This window comes from Vigna angularis, chromosome 1, assembly GCF_016808095.1.
Source record: "Vigna angularis cultivar LongXiaoDou No.4 chromosome 1, ASM1680809v1, whole genome shotgun sequence".
In the NCBI taxonomy this organism is placed as follows: Eukaryota; Viridiplantae; Streptophyta; class Magnoliopsida; order Fabales; family Fabaceae; genus Vigna; species Vigna angularis.
This window is the reverse complement of record NC_068970.1, coordinates 2,279,246-2,297,664: the sequence shown is the minus strand read 5'-3', so window position 1 is coordinate 2,297,664 and position 18,419 is coordinate 2,279,246. Positions and strand designations below refer to the sequence as shown.

At 31.6% G+C, this 18,419-nt stretch overlaps 2 protein-coding genes across 3 annotated transcripts; one reads left to right on the top strand and one right to left on the bottom strand.

Moving 5' to 3' along the window:
• Positions 1-4,206, top strand: LOC108323860 (mitochondrial thiamine diphosphate carrier 2). Of its 2 annotated transcripts, XM_052871721.1 has the most exons (9): positions 1-163; positions 198-248; positions 350-502; positions 593-721; positions 831-942; positions 1,350-1,477; positions 2,658-2,810; positions 3,367-3,504; positions 3,703-4,206. In XM_052871721.1, the coding sequence occupies exons 3-9, from the start codon at positions 386-388 to the stop codon at positions 3,919-3,921; spliced, it is 996 nt and encodes a 331-aa protein (XP_052727681.1). In that variant the 5' UTR covers positions 1-163; positions 198-248; positions 350-385; the 3' UTR covers positions 3,922-4,206. The 2 variants fall into 2 exon arrangements, with proteins under 2 accessions (XP_052727681.1, XP_017412146.1); XM_017556657.2 differs by having other exon boundaries at positions 1-248.
• Positions 4,207-7,347: 3,141 nt separating this feature from the next.
• On the bottom strand, positions 7,348-13,163 carry LOC108347789 (uncharacterized). Its single transcript, XM_017587207.2, has 4 exons — positions 13,030-13,163; positions 12,794-12,853; positions 10,541-11,386; positions 7,348-10,025 (listed from the first exon to the last, which is right to left on the bottom strand). Exons 2-4 carry the CDS (start codon positions 12,839-12,841, stop codon positions 8,133-8,135), a joined length of 2,787 nt encoding a protein of 928 aa, XP_017442696.2. The 5' UTR covers positions 12,842-12,853; positions 13,030-13,163; the 3' UTR covers positions 7,348-8,132.
• Positions 13,164-18,419: the final 5,256 nt, after the last annotated feature.

Sequence of the window (18,419 nt, the reverse complement as noted above, 5' to 3'; positions counted from 1 at the left end):
GAAAACAAAATTTTGTTCTCATAAACTCAACAATCATTTACTTCATTTCTTTCTATAAATAAACTGCGTCTTTCTCCGCCAAATCTGACTCAATCGGATAGAAAACTTGTTTTCTCTGTTCGTCTCTCTCTCTCTCTCTCTCTCTCTCTCTCTCTCTCTCTCTCTCTCTCTCTCTCTCTCTCTCTCTCTCTCTCTCTTCATCTCTCTCTCTAGTCTCCAATGTCGGCTCTCTTTTCCATCTCCCCGAGGTCCCTTTCCTTCTCTCTGCACATGCACAGATCCTAAACCCTAATTTCTCTATCGACTTCTCTCCGATTTTCAGAAACCCTAATTTCATTAGCCGTTGCAGGTTGTAGCCCTAAAACGGAGGAGACTATTTGCGGCAATGGAGGAACCGAGTAAACTGAAGCGTGCCTTGATTGATTCCTCGGCCGGAGCAATTTCCGGAGGAATATCACGGACTGTTACCTCGCCCCTCGATGTTATAAAGATTCGATTCCAGGTTTGTTTGTGTCTGTGTAATGTTTTTTTGGTTGGAATGGTTATTTCAATTTAATTGTGGTGTTATTCAACCTCGAAATCAAAATAACAGGTTCAACTGGAGCCCACATCTTCGTGGGCTTTACTACGTAAGGATTTGGCTGCAGCTGCGTCTGCACCATCAAAATATACTGGCATGTTTCAAGCAACCAAGGATATTCTTAGAGAAGAAGGCGTTCAGGTAGAGGAAGCAATAAATAAAGCCTGTGATTTTTGTTACCCTTTATGTTTATCATTGTGTGCGTGTTTAGGAGCTAAAAGCTTCTTTTTTTTTCTTATCCTTTTTCCAGGGATTTTGGCGGGGAAATGTCCCGGCATTGCTCATGGTTATGCCGTATACAGCTATACAGTTTACAGTTTTACATAAGTTGAAGACTTTTGTCTCTGGCTCTTCAAAGACAGGTATTCTATTTTGTAATTTACGGTCTCCATGCGGCGTCTTCACTAATACTATCTTTTATTTTACAGTGTTAGTGTTAAATTGAATACATTCTCAACCGATAGAAATAATTTTTCTGGAGTTTTATTAAATTCGTTGCGGTATTTGCTGAATACATTTAGACCAATTTATTTTGCATAAGGCTCTTATTCAATTATACCAATTTGTTTTGTCTAAGGCTCTTTTGGGGAGGAGGGTGCTGTCTGTAGTTAACCGGTGTGTACTCTATAAATGCTAGCTAAAGCCTATTGCCATACACTCTGCACACTTCAGAAATATAATTATTTAATTATTATATACTAAAAGATGTCCTTTATTTTTTATTTATAGTATTTTGTTTTTTTCATTGATTGCTATTTTGTTTGTGCAGAGAATCACATTAATTTGAGCCCTTATCTTTCCTATGTCAGTGGAGCATTAGCTGGGTGTGCAGCTACAGTAGGTTCATACCCCTTTGATCTTCTCCGTACCATATTAGCATCTCAGGGTGAACCGAAGGTATAAGCATTATTAGTTTTAAGTTCATTAAACAGATTCAAACTAAATTTATGTAATGTTAGTTAGTGTTCTGTAGAGTGAAGCAAATTATTGTTCTTCTTTTTAAATATATTAATTTGGTTCTTAAACTTTAGGCTTTTATCTTCTCCATCATAAAGATGAGCCTGCACTTCATTCTTTGGGCTTGAATGTTTATTCTTTGACATCACTTTTTTGTTTTATCTGTTCCTGTTGCTTGTTGCGAGCTAGAGGATGCTTCATTTTCAAATGAGCTCTATCAACAGTTTTGTTAGTTTTGAGTTGTGTCCACCTCAAAGTTATGCTATACTTCTAAAATGCACTATTGTTCAAATGCCTTGGGAGACACCAACCTTTATACTCTCTACATTGGAGAGAAATCAAATCTGATATTCCTCAAGATATTGTAGTTTGAAATTTTAAAGTATTTATTTTTCTGTTCTCGTGGATAATGTGAGAAATCTACGCACTCATTTATTGTTTTCTTTTTCACACTTGTTAACTAATGTGAAACAGAGGAAGGAAATCAAATTAAATGTCAAGTGGAAGGAACTCAAATTAAATGACAAGAGCTACTTTTTAAGGGATATATTTACTCCAAAGAGTGAATTTAGTCTGATGGTTGTAATGGGTAATCCATCTCATGCGGTTAGATTAAAAGAAAGAGGATTAACTCTTTTATATTTACTTTTGGAGTAATTTGATCCCTTCTCATATTGGTTATTCATATATTGTTAAGGAAAATCCTGGAGATGAATGCCTTGCAAACTATAGCATCCATTCTCTTTCATTGATTATACTGAATCATTGACAGCTGCAGACCATAAGTCACAATAGAATCTTGTTATAATTCACTCTGGACTATGGTGAATACCTTGAACCTTATTAAGTTTGACTTCAGCTTGGTTATGAAATGGGCTCAAGTATCAATCCATGGTATACTAGTATTGTATGTTTCCAGTTTAAGGATTGCTATGAACAATGTGGTGGTCCTTTGAGTACTTGTGGCAGATGAGATCTTCATTAATGATTTCATTAACTCTAAACGCTTATGCTTTTTATGCTGTTTTGTTTTGCTTTGTATGGAAATAAAGATCTTGTTTTGGTCCATTTTGAAGTTTTTTTTTTTTTGTAACAAGCATTTGCCAATATCCTGCTATAGGTATATCCAACCATGAGATCAGCATTCATTGATATTGTTCGTACACGTGGATTCCAAGGCTTGTATTCCGGACTGTCCCCTACTCTAGTGGAGATTATACCTTATGCAGGTCTACAATTTGGCACGTATGATACATTTAAGCGTTGGGCCATGGTACAATTCCAGTCCTTCTATTTAAAACTCATCTGTTTTTGTTGACGTGATTATTCTCTGCATTCTTTGGATGTTATACTTTGTTTATTGTGAAACTCTAATGTGGTGAGATGGTAGATTCCCATGGACACTGCATGATCCAGTCTGCCATGCTTTGTAATATTATTCCTTCATATTGTAGGCTTCTCGGTGGAATGCGATTCTCTGATTCAGTTTTGAGGATTGCCCTATATGTGCATTTTCAGTTTCAATATACATTTTGTCTCATCCTTGTTTTATCTGTTGCCTTGCTTTTCAGTGTGGACTCTGCGTATGAATTACTATTGCCATTTACTGGATGAATTATTTGCAGATTAAAGTTGATGAATTATTTGCAGATTAAAGTTGATGAATTATTAGCAGAAGAGAAAATTAACTTTTGAAATTATGTCACTATCGGTTTATTTCCGCTTGTCTTAAAGCTTCACGTAGTTGATGAATGTTTAGTTTACTTTAATTTTGTATTGTAGTGTTTGGTCCTGTTAACATATAATGTATTGCGGGTGTGAAATTGTAGGCTTTGAATCATAGATTTTCGAACGCTGCTGCAGAAGACAACATCTCTAGCTTTCAGCTTTTCCTTTGTGGGTTAGCAGCTGGAACATGTGCCAAACTTGTCTGTCATCCACTTGATGTCGTCAAGAAAAGATTTCAGGTAAACCTCTACACATATTAAAGATCATTACAGGGATTGGATGTTCAATTTCAGAACTTAGTTTTAGATATCCTCGCCTCTCAACCTTAAAAATTGTACTTTAGGGATACATAGGAGAGGGTGTTAAAGAAAATTGGACATTGTGTTATTCTGTCATTGTCATTTGTAATAATGGATCTTCATTCTTTCTTGCTGCAGATTGAAGGGCTTCAAAGACATCCAAGATATGGAGCTCGAGTTGAGCATCGTGCATACAGGAACATGTTGGATGCCATGCAACGGATATTGCGATTAGAGGGTTGGGCTGGTTTGTACAAGGGGATAATCCCATCAACTGTTAAAGCTGCACCTGCTGGTGCTGTTACATTTGTTGCTTATGAGTTGACATCAGATTGGCTAGAATCCACTTTTAGTTGATTTTTCCCCACTTTTTCTTCCGTTATTAATTATATTCTTTTTCAATATACAAATTGATCCCTCGTAGTGTAGGAAGAAAGTGAGGGATTTAATTCATTGTAATGATAGTTGTAGATGGAAAAGATTTGTTCTTGATGTCTACGTCTGATATCGAATTCCAAATGTATATTTCCAAGATGGTGCAAAGCCTGTCTAGAATCGAGTGGTGTTTGGATTCAACCTAATTGTAGTCTTGTAGTTAAATTCGGTCATAGTTAATGAATATCTTTTTGTGTTCGAGGTTGAGACCATGCTGTGCCTATTCTTTATGATAATTCTGTTGGACAAAAGTAGTCTATCCTCAAATTTGTCATTTTTGTAGGCTAATAATGTCCTTCTGCAATCCCCAAGATTCCAATTATTGATATTTGATGTCCAGGATTCATCCTTCTGCCTTTCATAAACAATCCCATCAGTGTGTTTTTGCATAATTTGTTGGTTGTAACCTGGCAAGTGATTATATTTTAACCTAACACCTCAATTTGACAAACTGAATGGAGTTCGTGGAGTTTCATGGCTCACTACGGGCTGGTCTTGGTGTTGATGAAGATTTGAAATACTAAGTTAATAAACTATACAAGGTATGATTTTCTAAACACTAACTTTTAATTTGAATTTTAGTTTATAATTGAAAAATGTATAAGTATATGGTTAAATAATTTAAGTTTATTATTATTTTGTTGAAAGTTTATAGGTAGGAATTGATGATTTCTACTTTTATTTAAAATTAGCAAAATTAAATTCAATGTATAGTTTATTAAAATTATTCACTCATCAATGTATATCCTATACATTCAGTTTAATTTTCTAATTTTAACTACAATCAACTAGTTATCAATTCCTACTTTGAACAAAAAGTAATACACTTAGACCATATAGTTATACATTTTCCATTTTTATTATCTAAAAAAATTGCAACAATTAAAAAATGAGTAAATTCATTTTCCATTTCTTAAATAAGTTTTTCCCATATCCAACCTTAAATATAAATATTATTTCATCTTATATACATATAAGTTTTTTTTAAAACAAAATTATTACAAAATCAAAGAAATACAAAAATTAAACAATACAAAATATTTAACTATATACTTCTACATTTTCAAATTCCTTTATTGAAAAGTACATAAAACAATTAAAAAATATTAATACATTACTACTACATATTTAACACTATCTTATATTTAATTTAATTTTTTTTTCATTATTAATTTATGAAATATACCGATCAGAGTTAATGGTCATTTACGAGCAGTTACGAGATATATTAGCATGTATTAATATATTAGCATGTATTAATAGGTTTAATGACTTAAAAATATATTGCGTTAATGGTTAATCAATGTGTTTGACTGCTACAAGCCCTAAAAATATATTATTGATGTTCAGGTAAAACAATATTGATCTATCCTAATAAAATAAAGACCTATTTAAAATAGAAAAAAAAATATCTAACTTGAGCGTCTTCTTCTGCAAGTCAACAATCCATTGAAGTGGATCGAAAAAATTGAACGATCGAAAAAGAACAAAACAAGGAAGAAAGATTCTGACCTTCATACACTTTCAACCAAAACAAATTTTAAAATAAAAAATTGTAAAACTAACTTCGTGAATTCTAACTCATACAAATCAATCATCTTTAAAATTATGTTTTGAAATCTTATTTATCTCAAAAGATATATAAGATGAGATAATGAAAGAAAAAATATTTAAATTATCTTAGTTTTTTACATGTGAACTTTTTAAAGTAAGTTATGTTAAATTATTACGACATGTAGTAAAGTATTTATTTTTTCTCAAAATTTAATTCTCTCTATCGTACTTTTTTTACATTACTTTCATTATTGATTTAGTTTACGTGGACTACTATCAACAATTGATTATACATGAGACATGCTTAAATCAATTTGATCAGATAATTCATTATTGATTCTAACATTTATCTTTATTTAATAAGACCAATAATTAAAAAACATAATTTTGAAAACCTTAAATTGTAATTTCAATGAAACGTTCTCATGGAAGACGTCCATTTTTAACATTGAATCTTGCTCGAATCACAAAAAATATTATAACATTAGGGGAAACTAAAGTCTCTTACCAGTTGTCATATGAAGATCATACTGATAACAAGAAACACAATCTCACACTAACATTGTACGAACTACACATCTCATGAACATCACACCTTGCAATTTCATTCAACTCTTTTCGAAACACTTAGAAATTCAAATACTTTCGAATTTGAGCATAGGGTCAATATTAGTGATATCACTTTTTGTTAGATATTTGAATTATAGAAATTAAATTATAAATATAAATTAGCATTAGTGATTCTATTTATACTAGAAATAGAAAATATGATGGCATGTGTGTATGACTTCATTATTGGATTATCGCTATGGACACATCTGCAGAGAATTAAAGTACTGAAAAAAATAAAACCATTTGCTGGAATTTAATAAAGAAACCGACAACAACATCGGATTGGGACGTAATTTATGTCCGAAACTGATAGTTAGTTGGAATTTGGAATTATGAAATGTTGAAAACAAATCAAAACTTTGACATTATTATAAAAATGAATTTTGAATTTTCTAACAGAATATTGATATTTAAAATAAAGGAAAATACTTTTATACGTGCTATTTTTTAATTCAAAGGAAATTTGGAAAAAGTTTTATATTTGTCTTTTCTCGATATTGTGGCTACTTACAATATTTATTAAAAAGCTACAAATATTTAGAAGTCAACTTTTAAATTATTTATCATATTTTGTTTTCACTTTTATAAGGTCTTGTGACTATATTCCTTTCTGTATAATAAAACATCCTAACAAGAAAAAGTAGGTATTAAATCATTTATGTATTATACTTGTTGGAAACGGAAGTTTAGGTTTTGAAAGACGTAAAACAAAAGTGGACAAAGTCATTTTCAAATGTCAATTGCAGAGAAGAGAATTGACAGAATGAAAAATTCTTAAAGAAAAGACATTTTTCCAAATATTGGGAACGAAAAGAACTGAACAAACAATACATTAAAGTAAAGATAAAATAAAAAAAAAATAGAGACTTCACATCAAGGATGAGTTAATATGTATGTACTTAATCTTAACCCTAAAGTCTGATTAAATCACATTTTTAGACCTAAACTCAATTATATATGGGTTCACTCTGAAACTTGAATGGGACAAATCAAGGTTAACCTAAATTGAAAGTTCAAAAAATAAGATAATGACAAACTTCGGTATCATTAGTTAAACAGTTCACTTAAATTTTAAAATCTATACAGCTAAGTAAATTTGAACACAAAAATATATCACTACAAAGCAAATTTGGTCAACTTGAAGATATGTTCTCATCTAACAGTAGGTCAAGATTTGGAAAATTGGTGAAAAATTCTTTTTGTTTGAGGAGAAAAGTCAAGCCATAAACACCTATTACTTTACATACAGAGAACATGGCTTTCTGATTCACAACTTGGGAGGTAAACTGCCCTCTCCATGCAAATATAAATAGCTACGCTTGGTCTAAGCGAAATGGTAAATTATTAGAAACAACCATAACAACGATGAAATCACATCATATATGAATGTATAAAGAAGGACATACCCATTCAATAGGGAAAGGCCTTTGATAACTGCTCCATTTACTTTTCTTCTGTCATCTGACAGAATCTGACGAGGTTTAACATAAAAAAGAAAAAGAAAAACTTTTGTCACAATGTGCATTGGCTTACTGTGTATTTTGTTCATAACCAGGGGCAGCAAGGGTTGACTGAAACGATGTCTGGCATTGAGGACTGGCACTGCAACTAAGAAATGAGAAAAGCATAAAAGTTCAATTCCAGGGACTAGACATCTCTCAGATTCTGTTGATTGCAAAAGCTGAGAAGACCAGAGGGATTTCTCTATGTAGCTTTTAGTACATTCTATTGGAAAGATTTGAAAGTTTTAAGCGATTAAAAACCTTCCTTCGAAGTTAATATCTAACATCCATTATGTGCAAAACCACTTCAGTCAGTGAAAAGGCTGCTATCTTGTTCATGTCATGCATGCCATCTAACGATATTGGATCCAGATAATCAAACTTCCACTGCTTGTATTCAAAGAAGTGGCATTCACATCCTGAGTCTAGAGTTGAGTTTGAACACTCAGTTTCATTTATCCTTCATTAAACTTGGAGCCTGTCTATATTACAGTCACTTCCGGGGCTACCATTACAGACGACGTCTGTTTTTTCTTCTTTTTCAAGACCAGTACCAGCATTACTAGCGCCTCCCACTTTGCGGGATACGGAAGGTCTCGTTATTGAGCTGTCTTGAAGATAATCTCTACTTCTTCGCTTCTCCTTTCTGTCTAGATATCCAAAGGCAAAAGCTTCAAGCACTTTCGTTGTTGGTGGGCGGTTTCTGGTGCTCTGCCTCCGGGTGTGCATGTCAGGCTGTTGTTCAGGGTGATCGCCAAGTTTGGAGTTTGTTCCAACACTGGGATCATTTGATTCCTTGGATATCTTATTTTCCTGCATCTCGGTCACTACATTCACAAAAGGTTCATCAACTTCAGCTTCTGGTGAAACAGGCAAGTTAAGGTCAATCATAGTCCGTGGTTGGGGTTTACTACATTGACCCGTAGCGCCTGAAGAACTAGTGTCAGGAACAGCTTCTTCATTGATGATTGAGCTTAGATTTGACGGAGAATCTGCTAGTCTTTTGGTTTTCTGGGCTGGAAAACCTGCTAATGACTTCTCCTGGGGTGGGATATCCCATGAAACTCTCTCACTAAATTTTGACTTGTGAAGACTGGCTTCCTCTTGTTCTACTCTGGTAGCCACAAAGAAGTTTGCAGATACATTTGCACTAGATTTTGAATTGCCATTATCCAAACAAAACCCAGCTTCCTTTTCTTTTCCTCTAGGAACCACAAAGAAATTGGCAGTGTTGCTATTTTTCTTTGCGCGGCTACAAGCAGTTAATCGCCTCCTTCTTTTTGTAACAGGGACTAGATCATTTTTGTTATCAGATACCATTCTCTGGAGTGATGAGCAATTCAAACCATCTCTTTTGAGTGTGTTGCAGAAGAATTCTGCCTTCTGGCCCTTGGAGGCAGCAGATAGGCCACTAGAAGCCATGCCGCTGCTTGGCAGCTCCACTTTAGAAGGGACATTGTTTTCAAAACCATTCAAAAGTGAAGAGACACGCTTACCAATATTAGATTTACTGGCTTTAGTAATGCCATTCTTCCTCCTATCAAAGCAGGTGGTCTTGGCAGACTCGGATTCATTTGTGTGCTTCTCAGAAGTATTCTCATCATCATCAGAGTCATTTTCAAAAGTACAAGTTTTTAAAACTTCAAAGGGCAAGCTTCTCAGTTCTCTCACATTCGTCATCTTTTCACAAGCCAGACTTGTGTCCACAACAGTAAATTTCATGACATCTGTGCTGCGGTTTGGAGTTTTTACCTTGAGATAGCAGTGGCGTGGTTGATCAGGGAAATTTTCGCGATCCAGTTTTGTATCTTGTGCCCAACCATTTCCCTCTTTGCTGTTGCAATCATTATCTGCAATTGTCCCGAGCTCAATTAGCTCAGGGTCAGAAGCAACTTTACACAAGACATCACTAACAGAGTCAAAATAGTGATTTCCCTTCACCAGTTTCCTCGAAAATTTTTTAACTCCAGGGACAAGGAAGACCAGAGAATGCTTAGAAATAACGGCATAGTTATGACTATCTGGCTGCTCAGAGTGCCAACCTCTGGCAAGTAAACGAGGCCAAATAGCTTCCCAGAACAGATCACTTGTTCGAGCTTTGCTTAATCTGAAATCACCTGTTAGAAAGCTTATTATTTCAGGAGGTGTAAGCATTGAACATGCCTTGCCAACTGGTATTTCTTGGCGAACAGGTAGTGCTTGAGTAGGCTTCATGGAATCTATAGCGAGTCCCGTAAGATCTTCCTTCCCCTTACCAACTCCTACTCCTTCAACAAGAGCTTTGAGCCCAACTGAGGCCTTTAAAGTCAAAACATAGTCTTCTAGAAGCATTTTCCCCTCTGCAAACGCCTTCGAAACCTACCAAGTAATTGAATTTAGTATAGTCAAAACACATTCCTTGACATAAATAAAAGGTAGATTAATTAATGGGCAGTAGAAATGCTAAGATAACTGTTTTGTTCTCAATAACTAATGAGGTCCATGATGCAAAAAGACTTCTAAAGCTACGATGAAAAGGTAATGTATTCTTATGTTGAAATTGGAATAAAAATAATTGTCACACAGAACTTTTCTATTATAATGTATAAAAAAATGCTCTTGATTTAAGCCCTGCTAGTTCTATTGAAAGAAAGTCTGACTTCGAAATTCTTCCACCTTCAACAAAAAGTCATCATCACTTTCAGAAGTGGTGTTTGTTCAAGAATAAACAACTGACACCTGTAAACTCTGGCTTCTCAAAAGATCTTTTTTGTTCTGTATATAGTTGAGAAAGGAGAAGTCGACATGATCAGATTAAGGTGAATGAAGAATTGGTAGATCCAATCCATGATAATCACAGCATTAGCATAAACTCTCAAGAATTAAGTGAGTACCTCGAGTAACTTATTGTAGCATTCCTCTGATACCATTGGTAGTAATCGAGACAAAAGCTCTTGTTGTCTTGGTCCAGTGAAAATTTTTGGGCCATAAATGCATTTTCTACTTCTCGTTTTTCTGCATCCTGACCATCTTTGATATTTGTCAGATTTATAAAATTTTCCATAATAGAATGACAGTATATCTCCCATGTTCTTATTACCAATAAATCTTTTCACCTGAACAAGGTTCTTCCCAAATATATACAAGCCAAGGATGAAACTGGCCTCTTCAATTTCATTCCAGGTGTCACTCGCAGACCCAGGAACTAAAGAATGACCTTTATCACTATGCTTCTCGTGCATCTCAATCTCTGTTTCTTGTTGCATATTGGAATCTCCCGATTTTCCCAGTGTCATCTCATTGACCAATGTACTGCCCACTGGCCCAAGTTTAGCCTTTACTATATCACCACCCAGATAATTAGAGGTCTCTTTTATACAATTTAGTTTTGAAGATTCATTTTTATTGGTAACTCCATTTGACTTGGAAGCCTTTTCCTGCTGATTATGCCTACTGTTCTGAAGTTCATTCTTAATCCAAATTATTGGGATGGGTAATCCAACTCGAAACTTATGGAGAACACTTGCAAAGTTATCTGCCTCGTATGGATTCCTTACATACCAGTGATAATCAGATTTTGAAATTAAACTAGGAAGTTGAACCTGGTACTGCTGACCCACCCGAGGAAATATTTCCGGCTCACCAAAAACATCATAAACACCAGAATATTCAGGAGAAAGTGATTGCTCGTGTTCTTGCTCCACATTACAATTCATGTCATTAACTCGTACTGCATCCACCTGTTCATAAATTTGAACATATTTAAAAAAAATTAAAAGATGAACATGAAAACACATAGGACGCATATCAGGTGGTGAGAGGAACTAATTTTAAGGATTCAATCTCACATGGATGGTCAAGATTAGTTTTATCTAAGCTGATGTGTTTCTTGTTGCTAGGGAAGTGAATAGTAGAGCAAGAGTTGAATCTAAGGGTAAGTGTCCTTGCCCTTCTCTTTCTGTATACATCACTCACACTATAAAACACAGATTTAATATTGTGTACCTGATAATGTTTCTGTAATGAACCTACAACACACACAAAGTAGCAAGAATAGACACAGTCGGCATTTTCATTTCCTCCAGCTGTGTGCAAAACTGATAGCTTGATTTCATTATTTCCTGATAAAATGCTAGTGAACTAGCCGATAATGACGAGGTTTAATGGTAATGAGAATTTTCCACTTAACCTTCACCTAGGAGTGACAGCTAGAGTCAAACCAGGGAAACATATTGCTAGTTAATTTAAATTATAGACATCCTACAATTTCATCAGTGAAATTTGCTAGCCATGTTAGTGTGCGGCTGAGCAAACCGTTTCAGAATCAGTGAGATAATAACATTGTGTTATGGTTTATATTTATATAGAAGTCATAACCCCTACACCCAATTATCATCAAAAAGTCATAATTGATTAGAAAAATGGAGAAATTTAAATTAATAGGAAAATAAAAAATATATAGAAATGAAAAAGAAAAATATAATGACGGACATAATTATGATTTAATTTCCCAAAAAAAAAAAAACTTGCAGGTACAAAATCCCAAATTAAACAGGAACCTTTAGGAACAAAACATGGAAGTTGAACAAAATTCCTATACCAACCAAATGAACTCCCCATAAAAAAAGCTTGGCATAAAAAAATCGTGACAAAGAGTTAACATACGTGTTAATATGAAGAGGTGGGTAACAAAAAAGCGAGAGGAGCACCGAGAACAAATCCACAAACCAGATCCATTCCCTGAACAATATATACGAAAAGAGAACGAATGCGAAGACTCCGCAGAAATGCATGAAAATCCCCATTAAGCACATTTCTCTAGAATGCAAAAAACGGCACAATCTCCGCGAAGCCAACAACATTCGAGCACGAAAAAGGAACAGCAACAAGAGATGAAGCACACAGTCACAAATATATGTAAAACAAAAAAGAAGAGAAAAATAAGAGTAGAAAGAAAGAGACAAGCGCGCACACAGAAACACACAAGTTTCCCAGTGAGAATTCCAATATGATCCAAGAAAATCAGTTATTTTACGCGATAACACACCTGCAAGTACATTAAAACCGTACAAGCAGCACAGCACGAGAGAGAGAATAAGATAAAAGAGAAAAAAAAATAAAGAGAAGAAGATTCGCAGTGTTATTACCTCCATGGAAGGAGAAGAGGAAGAAGTAGCAGCAAGCGAGACCCACATGAAGAAGCGAAGCTGGGAAAATGGATCGTGATTGTTACACAGCGATTGACGAAGTAGCAGATTGGAAATAAAGAAAACGTGAACAAGACATAGTTGTTGATGAAGAAAATAATAACAGCATAACTATTTCTCCGTACATATATATATTACATACAAAGATGTGCATATGAAGAGAGAAAGAGTGGTACCTGCGTCAAGGAACAAGAGCTTTCATGGCCACTACAAAGGTTAAATTCGAGAAAGAGAGAGAGAAAGAAGAGAGAAGAAAATTTCCACGACAAAAATAAAAGTGAAAAATAAAAACTAAACCCAAGTCCTTCTCTTCTCGCTCCCTTCCCTTGCTCATATATAGGGAAAAAGATATATCAGAAATTGTTATTATTATTATTATTATTAATAATAATAATATATTAATTTTATTTTATTTTATTTTGCTTTGGAGAGAGAAAGCGAGGGTTGTGTTGTGTCTGGTCCGTCCAAGGGCAGGGTGGGGTGAAGGAAGTGTATGCTCACGCGCATGAGGCGCGTGTGAAGATATAGTGACACGTGGCATTGAAGATTCCAATCATAGATGCATATATATGGTAGTGAATAGAGTGCAGGCAGACGAGGAGATCCTCCTGCGTGAATTGGTTCTTCTTATGTTGTGTGGACTACGTTAGGTTTAGGTTTATGTTAAGGTTAAGGTTCAAATATTTTCACGTTTTTTGAGCTGCTACATACTTTTGGTTTTGCCTTTTGCTTCCATGGCTCCATGCCTCTTTCCAATTTCTAGTACTATTCTCACACACACATCTCACCAACCTTCTTTCAACCTTTTTCATTCCTCTTCTTCTACTATATAATTGATTTTTCAATAACTTTTCGATTTTGTAATTTTCTATATTTTAAATGTGTATTTTCATTTTAGTTAGCAAATTAAATTTAATTAGAATTCTTAAATCTTTCAATTTAATTTTTGTGTGATTTAGTTAGGTTTAAAGTCTACTCATTAATATGATATGAAAGTTATGTTAAAACTTATAGTAATAATATTTATTATTAATGTTTAGTCTTACGTTTATATACCTCGACGTGATAGGAGTGTTGGTTGAAAATCACACATGAAATCAGGTCAATTCAGAATGTATAAGTAGAATGTGTGTTAAAAATTCTATATTAACTAGATATAAAATCAATTTATAGAATATAAATAAATACAAAATGAATCTTCATTAAATAATAAAATACAAATAATATAAAATCTCATGTTATTATAAAAAATTTCCTTCCATTAATTTGTTAATCAAAGTTAACTAGGTTGCACACTTATTTTAAAAAAATAATAATAAATAAAAGATAAAATAATACAAAACTAGTTTATAAAATCCACTCCTAAAATAAAATATGTATCCAATTATGACAATAAGATTTATATATTATAAGATAATACATCCACACATTTTTATTAAAAAATTATGTGTTAGATAAGTGCATAAACATGTCAAGATGATTTTTTTCCATTCTATATATTAACTTTACTTCTAAATAATGAGTTAAAATTAATTTATACATAAATTATTTTTTGAAGGATTTATTTTTCATTGCTTGTATTTTAAAACAAGACTTATTTTGTAACTCATTTAAATTAATTTTAAAAGATTTTTTTTCTCAATTTTTATAATAAAAGTATTTTATGATAAATTTCCTTTGGTACCTTACATAAAAACATCTAAATGCTATTAATTTAATATATGCATTTTAAATGTTTTATTTTGTAACAAAATAAACTAAGCTGTGTCCAGAATATAACATCATATTTAAGTAATCCATTCTCAAATTTATTGCAATCTAAAATGTTAAACAACTCAACTTTTATTTGTACTTCCAATCAAATATTAATGTCATTTTCTAAATAAAGATAAGATAACGTACTGATTTTACTTCTGAACAATTACATCTTATAGATGATGGAGCACCTCTCTACTGTGTAAATTTGTTTTAAATAAAAATTTAAAATATCACAAATATTTGCGTTAAATATGCTGTAATAGACATACGTACTTATTTTATTTATCAGGAGGAGATGGTTTTATTTTATATAACAAAGAGTTTAAATTTTATGCATAACTATACAAAAAATTATGTTAACAATTAATTATAAGCTAAATATAATTTTGAAGGTAGTACTATAATATAAATCAAAGTTTAACTATATACAAATATTATGATTACTATAAAACTATTTATATATTGAATGTAATTTAGCTCATATAAAAAATTACATTAATGTAGTATATTTTGATATATGTTTTTTGATCATTAAATTAGTGTAAAAGGTTAATTTTATTATGATATACTTAATAATTTTACATCATTAAGAAGTCTAACTAAAGAATAATTTAAATATATTTTTCTCTTTTAAATCTTTAAGATATCTTTTAAACAGAAATTTTGGACTCTAAAATAAACAATATTTTTATGTTTTTTTTTTTAAATAAAATTGGCTAAATAATTTAAATAAAGGATGTATATATATAAGTAAAAACCAGTGGATTAGGTCATTGATAAGGTAAATCAATATTTTTCAGAAAATATATTTTTTATTCGTATAATTTAGGTTATTATTTAAGATCAAGGATTTAATTTCATGGCCTGTTAACATACTCTAATGGAAAAGTGTAAACCTTTGTCTCCAGGTAAAACCTTACTATGGAAATATGATCTTATAGGCTTGAGATGAAATAGGTTAAGCATTTTATATATAAAGGATCTACAACCTCACTAATTGCAAGAAAGATGTATAATATAATTTGACCTTGTCTACTAAAAAGATCAGATTTAATAACATTTCAACTAAAATGTTAAATTTTAATCATTTAAAGACAACAGTAAAGTATACGATAATTATATATATATATATATTACATATTATAAATATTAATTCAAATATAAATGTTTATTATTTTAAAGCTTTTAATGAATTAATTTTAAGAGTTTGATATGAAGAAGAAGAGCATTGATTTTGATTTAGATGATGTTGTGTGTGTTTAATATAAACACATATCCTCACACCAGTAAGGTAAGATATTGTCCGCTTTGGACTAGATCCTCACGGATTTGTGTTTGATACCATTCCAAGAGGTCTCTTATTCTTATTAAGGGATGTAATTTATGTATATATAAACTCATGTGTATTTCATATTTTATCTGATGTAGAATTTTGTTTATACCCAACATTAGAATGAGAAGTTTGCAAGATTTAAATAATTTTATAATCCAGATGAATATGGTATATGTTTTGAAGAAGCAACCTAAGGTGAGAATGACGAATAGTAATGGACAAAATATATATTTATATCTTCAAAAGGTATTATATAGACATAATTAATTTTAAAATTACTTTTTATTTGAAAAAAAAAGTTGTGTTCATACTTGTTTTGTCATTTCTAGACAAAAATGTGATAATAGTTGATAACAAGTCAACAATTAATTTCACAAAAAACAGATCAATCATAAAAGAAGCAAGTATATTAATCTTTTTCATTTCATTGAAGAATATGTAAATAAATAGAATGTGAAACTATTAAACAAGGAAAGTTAGAATCAAGTCACTGACATCTTAACAAGAAGTTACAAGAAGTTGATCATGATAAAAGATAGAAAAACATATAAGTTTTCGAAAAAAAAATTATTAAATAAAAATTAATGTGTTAGTAGTTTTAGAGTGAAAAACTCCATCCTTTGTAATTTTTTTTATTGATATATGTGTATATTATTGATAACTAAGAGAGACCTAAAAGCTTAATAGGAATAACATAGATACAACTTATATCTAGTGAAAAATGCATTTGAGATTTTCACTGTAATTGAAAATTAGCTACAATTATAATGCAGAAATCATGATTAGTCTCTATCCCAGTAAAGAGATCGATAATAGAAAAACATAATTATATACTAATTCCAGAGAGTGTTAGTGATAGAAAATGTGTAGGGTTGGAACCACTGCATTGCCATGCTGCTCATATAATCTCATTTCAATTCACAACCTGTAATCAATTTACCAAAACACCCTTTCCTCAAACCAAACTCATCAAACATGCAATACTAAATTATGTTCATATTTTCCAAATTACACAACCTCTACCCAATTTATCATTTTATTTTCCAAAAATGTACATAATACTTTTAAAACCTAAAAATTAATATAATTTTAGTATAATTAAAATAAAAAAGTCTTAATTATTGTTTTTATCAAGTCAAGGAGCTAAAAGGGCAAAGGAACTCAAACTCTACTGACAAGCATGGACAAATAGCTCAATCATAATCAGCTAGCAGATAACAGATAAGAAGTGCGAATATAACAAAAAAACCAATATGTATATATGTATTTATATGTCAGATTTATCAAGTTCATCTTCATGAATTTTATGAAATAATGCATTATCATTAACTTACTAAGATAAATGTAGTAATGAAAGATTGAATAGTTTGTATAAACTATAGCTTTAAATTTTGGTACTGGCATTGTACAGTAAAAAAACTATTACAAAATTCATGAGGTACTGTAGCAAATAATGAAGGATAAGATTTTGTTTCTTTGTAATGTTTTTAGAACGTTAGGTTGAAATAAATCCTTTTTACAAGAAACAAAATTCGATGTATAACCTTAAGGATATATTTTTTTATATATTTGAATAACACTGATAAGATCAAACTCAAATTTAAAAATATTTTAATAATATTAATAAAAAATGTTATCAATAATCTTGAAAAAGTGGAATAGTAGGTCCACATCTTGAGCAAAAATGTATAGGAAACTAGAAAAGTTGCTGCCCAATTTTATCCTATTTTTATTTAAAAATTACCTCAATTAAACATAAAACATTTTGACGCCGTTTTATTTCGTTGAATTTAAATTTAATAAAAAAATAAAACTAAAATTAGACGAGTGCTTTTGGGTTTAAATTGGATTGCTTTTTGCTTTTTTTATTTTTATAAAATTTGCTAAACAATTGTTTTAATACTCCCAAAAGGATCTCTCTACATTTAACCCAAAAACGTCAATTATTTGATTTGAAACCGTACAGCAAGAGACGTTACCATCTGACGGCAAATACTAAAAAAACTCATAAATTATTTCTCCACGTGTGACTATCATATATTAACATTATCACATTCACATAAATATATATATATATATATATACATTTTTTCTATTAAAAGATATTTATAATTTACATTTTAAGTCTAATTTAGATTTGGGACTTTTAAAAGTTATTTCTGAACATTTTTTTAATTCTTAATTTTAAAAGTACATTTTATGAAGTGTTTCTGATTATATGTAAATAATTTTTAATGTATATCGACATCATTGATTAAAATATTTTTACGCAATATTAAATAATATCCATCAAATACAAGATTTCACGCACAAATTTTTATGTTGGTTGTATTTATTTGGTTATAATAATACAAAAGATTTGGTGTGTTTTATCTTTATCTCGTGTGCAATGGGATTTTGAGCTTTCTATATCAGAGAGGGCCTACTCGTGTTTTCATCTCCAACTAACAAAAGGGATGTGAATTTTTTATTTTA

Coding starts and splice junctions, on each gene's coding strand:
- LOC108323860 (XM_052871721.1), top strand. CDS start 386: ATGGAGGAACCGAGTAAACTGAAGCGTGCCTTGATTGATTCCTCGGCC. Junction 722..830: donor TTAGAGAAGAAGGCGTTCAG/GTAGAGGAAGCA, acceptor TCCTTTTTCCAG/GGATTTTGGCGGGGAAATGT. Junction 1,478..2,657: donor CATCTCAGGGTGAACCGAAG/GTATAAGCATTA, acceptor ATCCTGCTATAG/GTATATCCAACCATGAGATC.
- LOC108347789 (XM_017587207.2), bottom strand. CDS start 12,841: ATGTGGGTCTCGCTTGCTGCTACTTCTTCCTCTTCTCCTTCCATGGAG. Junction 11,387..12,793: donor CCTCTTCTCCTTCCATGGAG/GTAATAACACTG, acceptor ATTTATGAACAG/GTGGATGCAGTACGAGTTAA. Junction 10,026..10,540: donor GCTACAATAAGTTACTCGAG/GTACTCACTTAA, acceptor ATTACTTGGTAG/GTTTCGAAGGCGTTTGCAGA.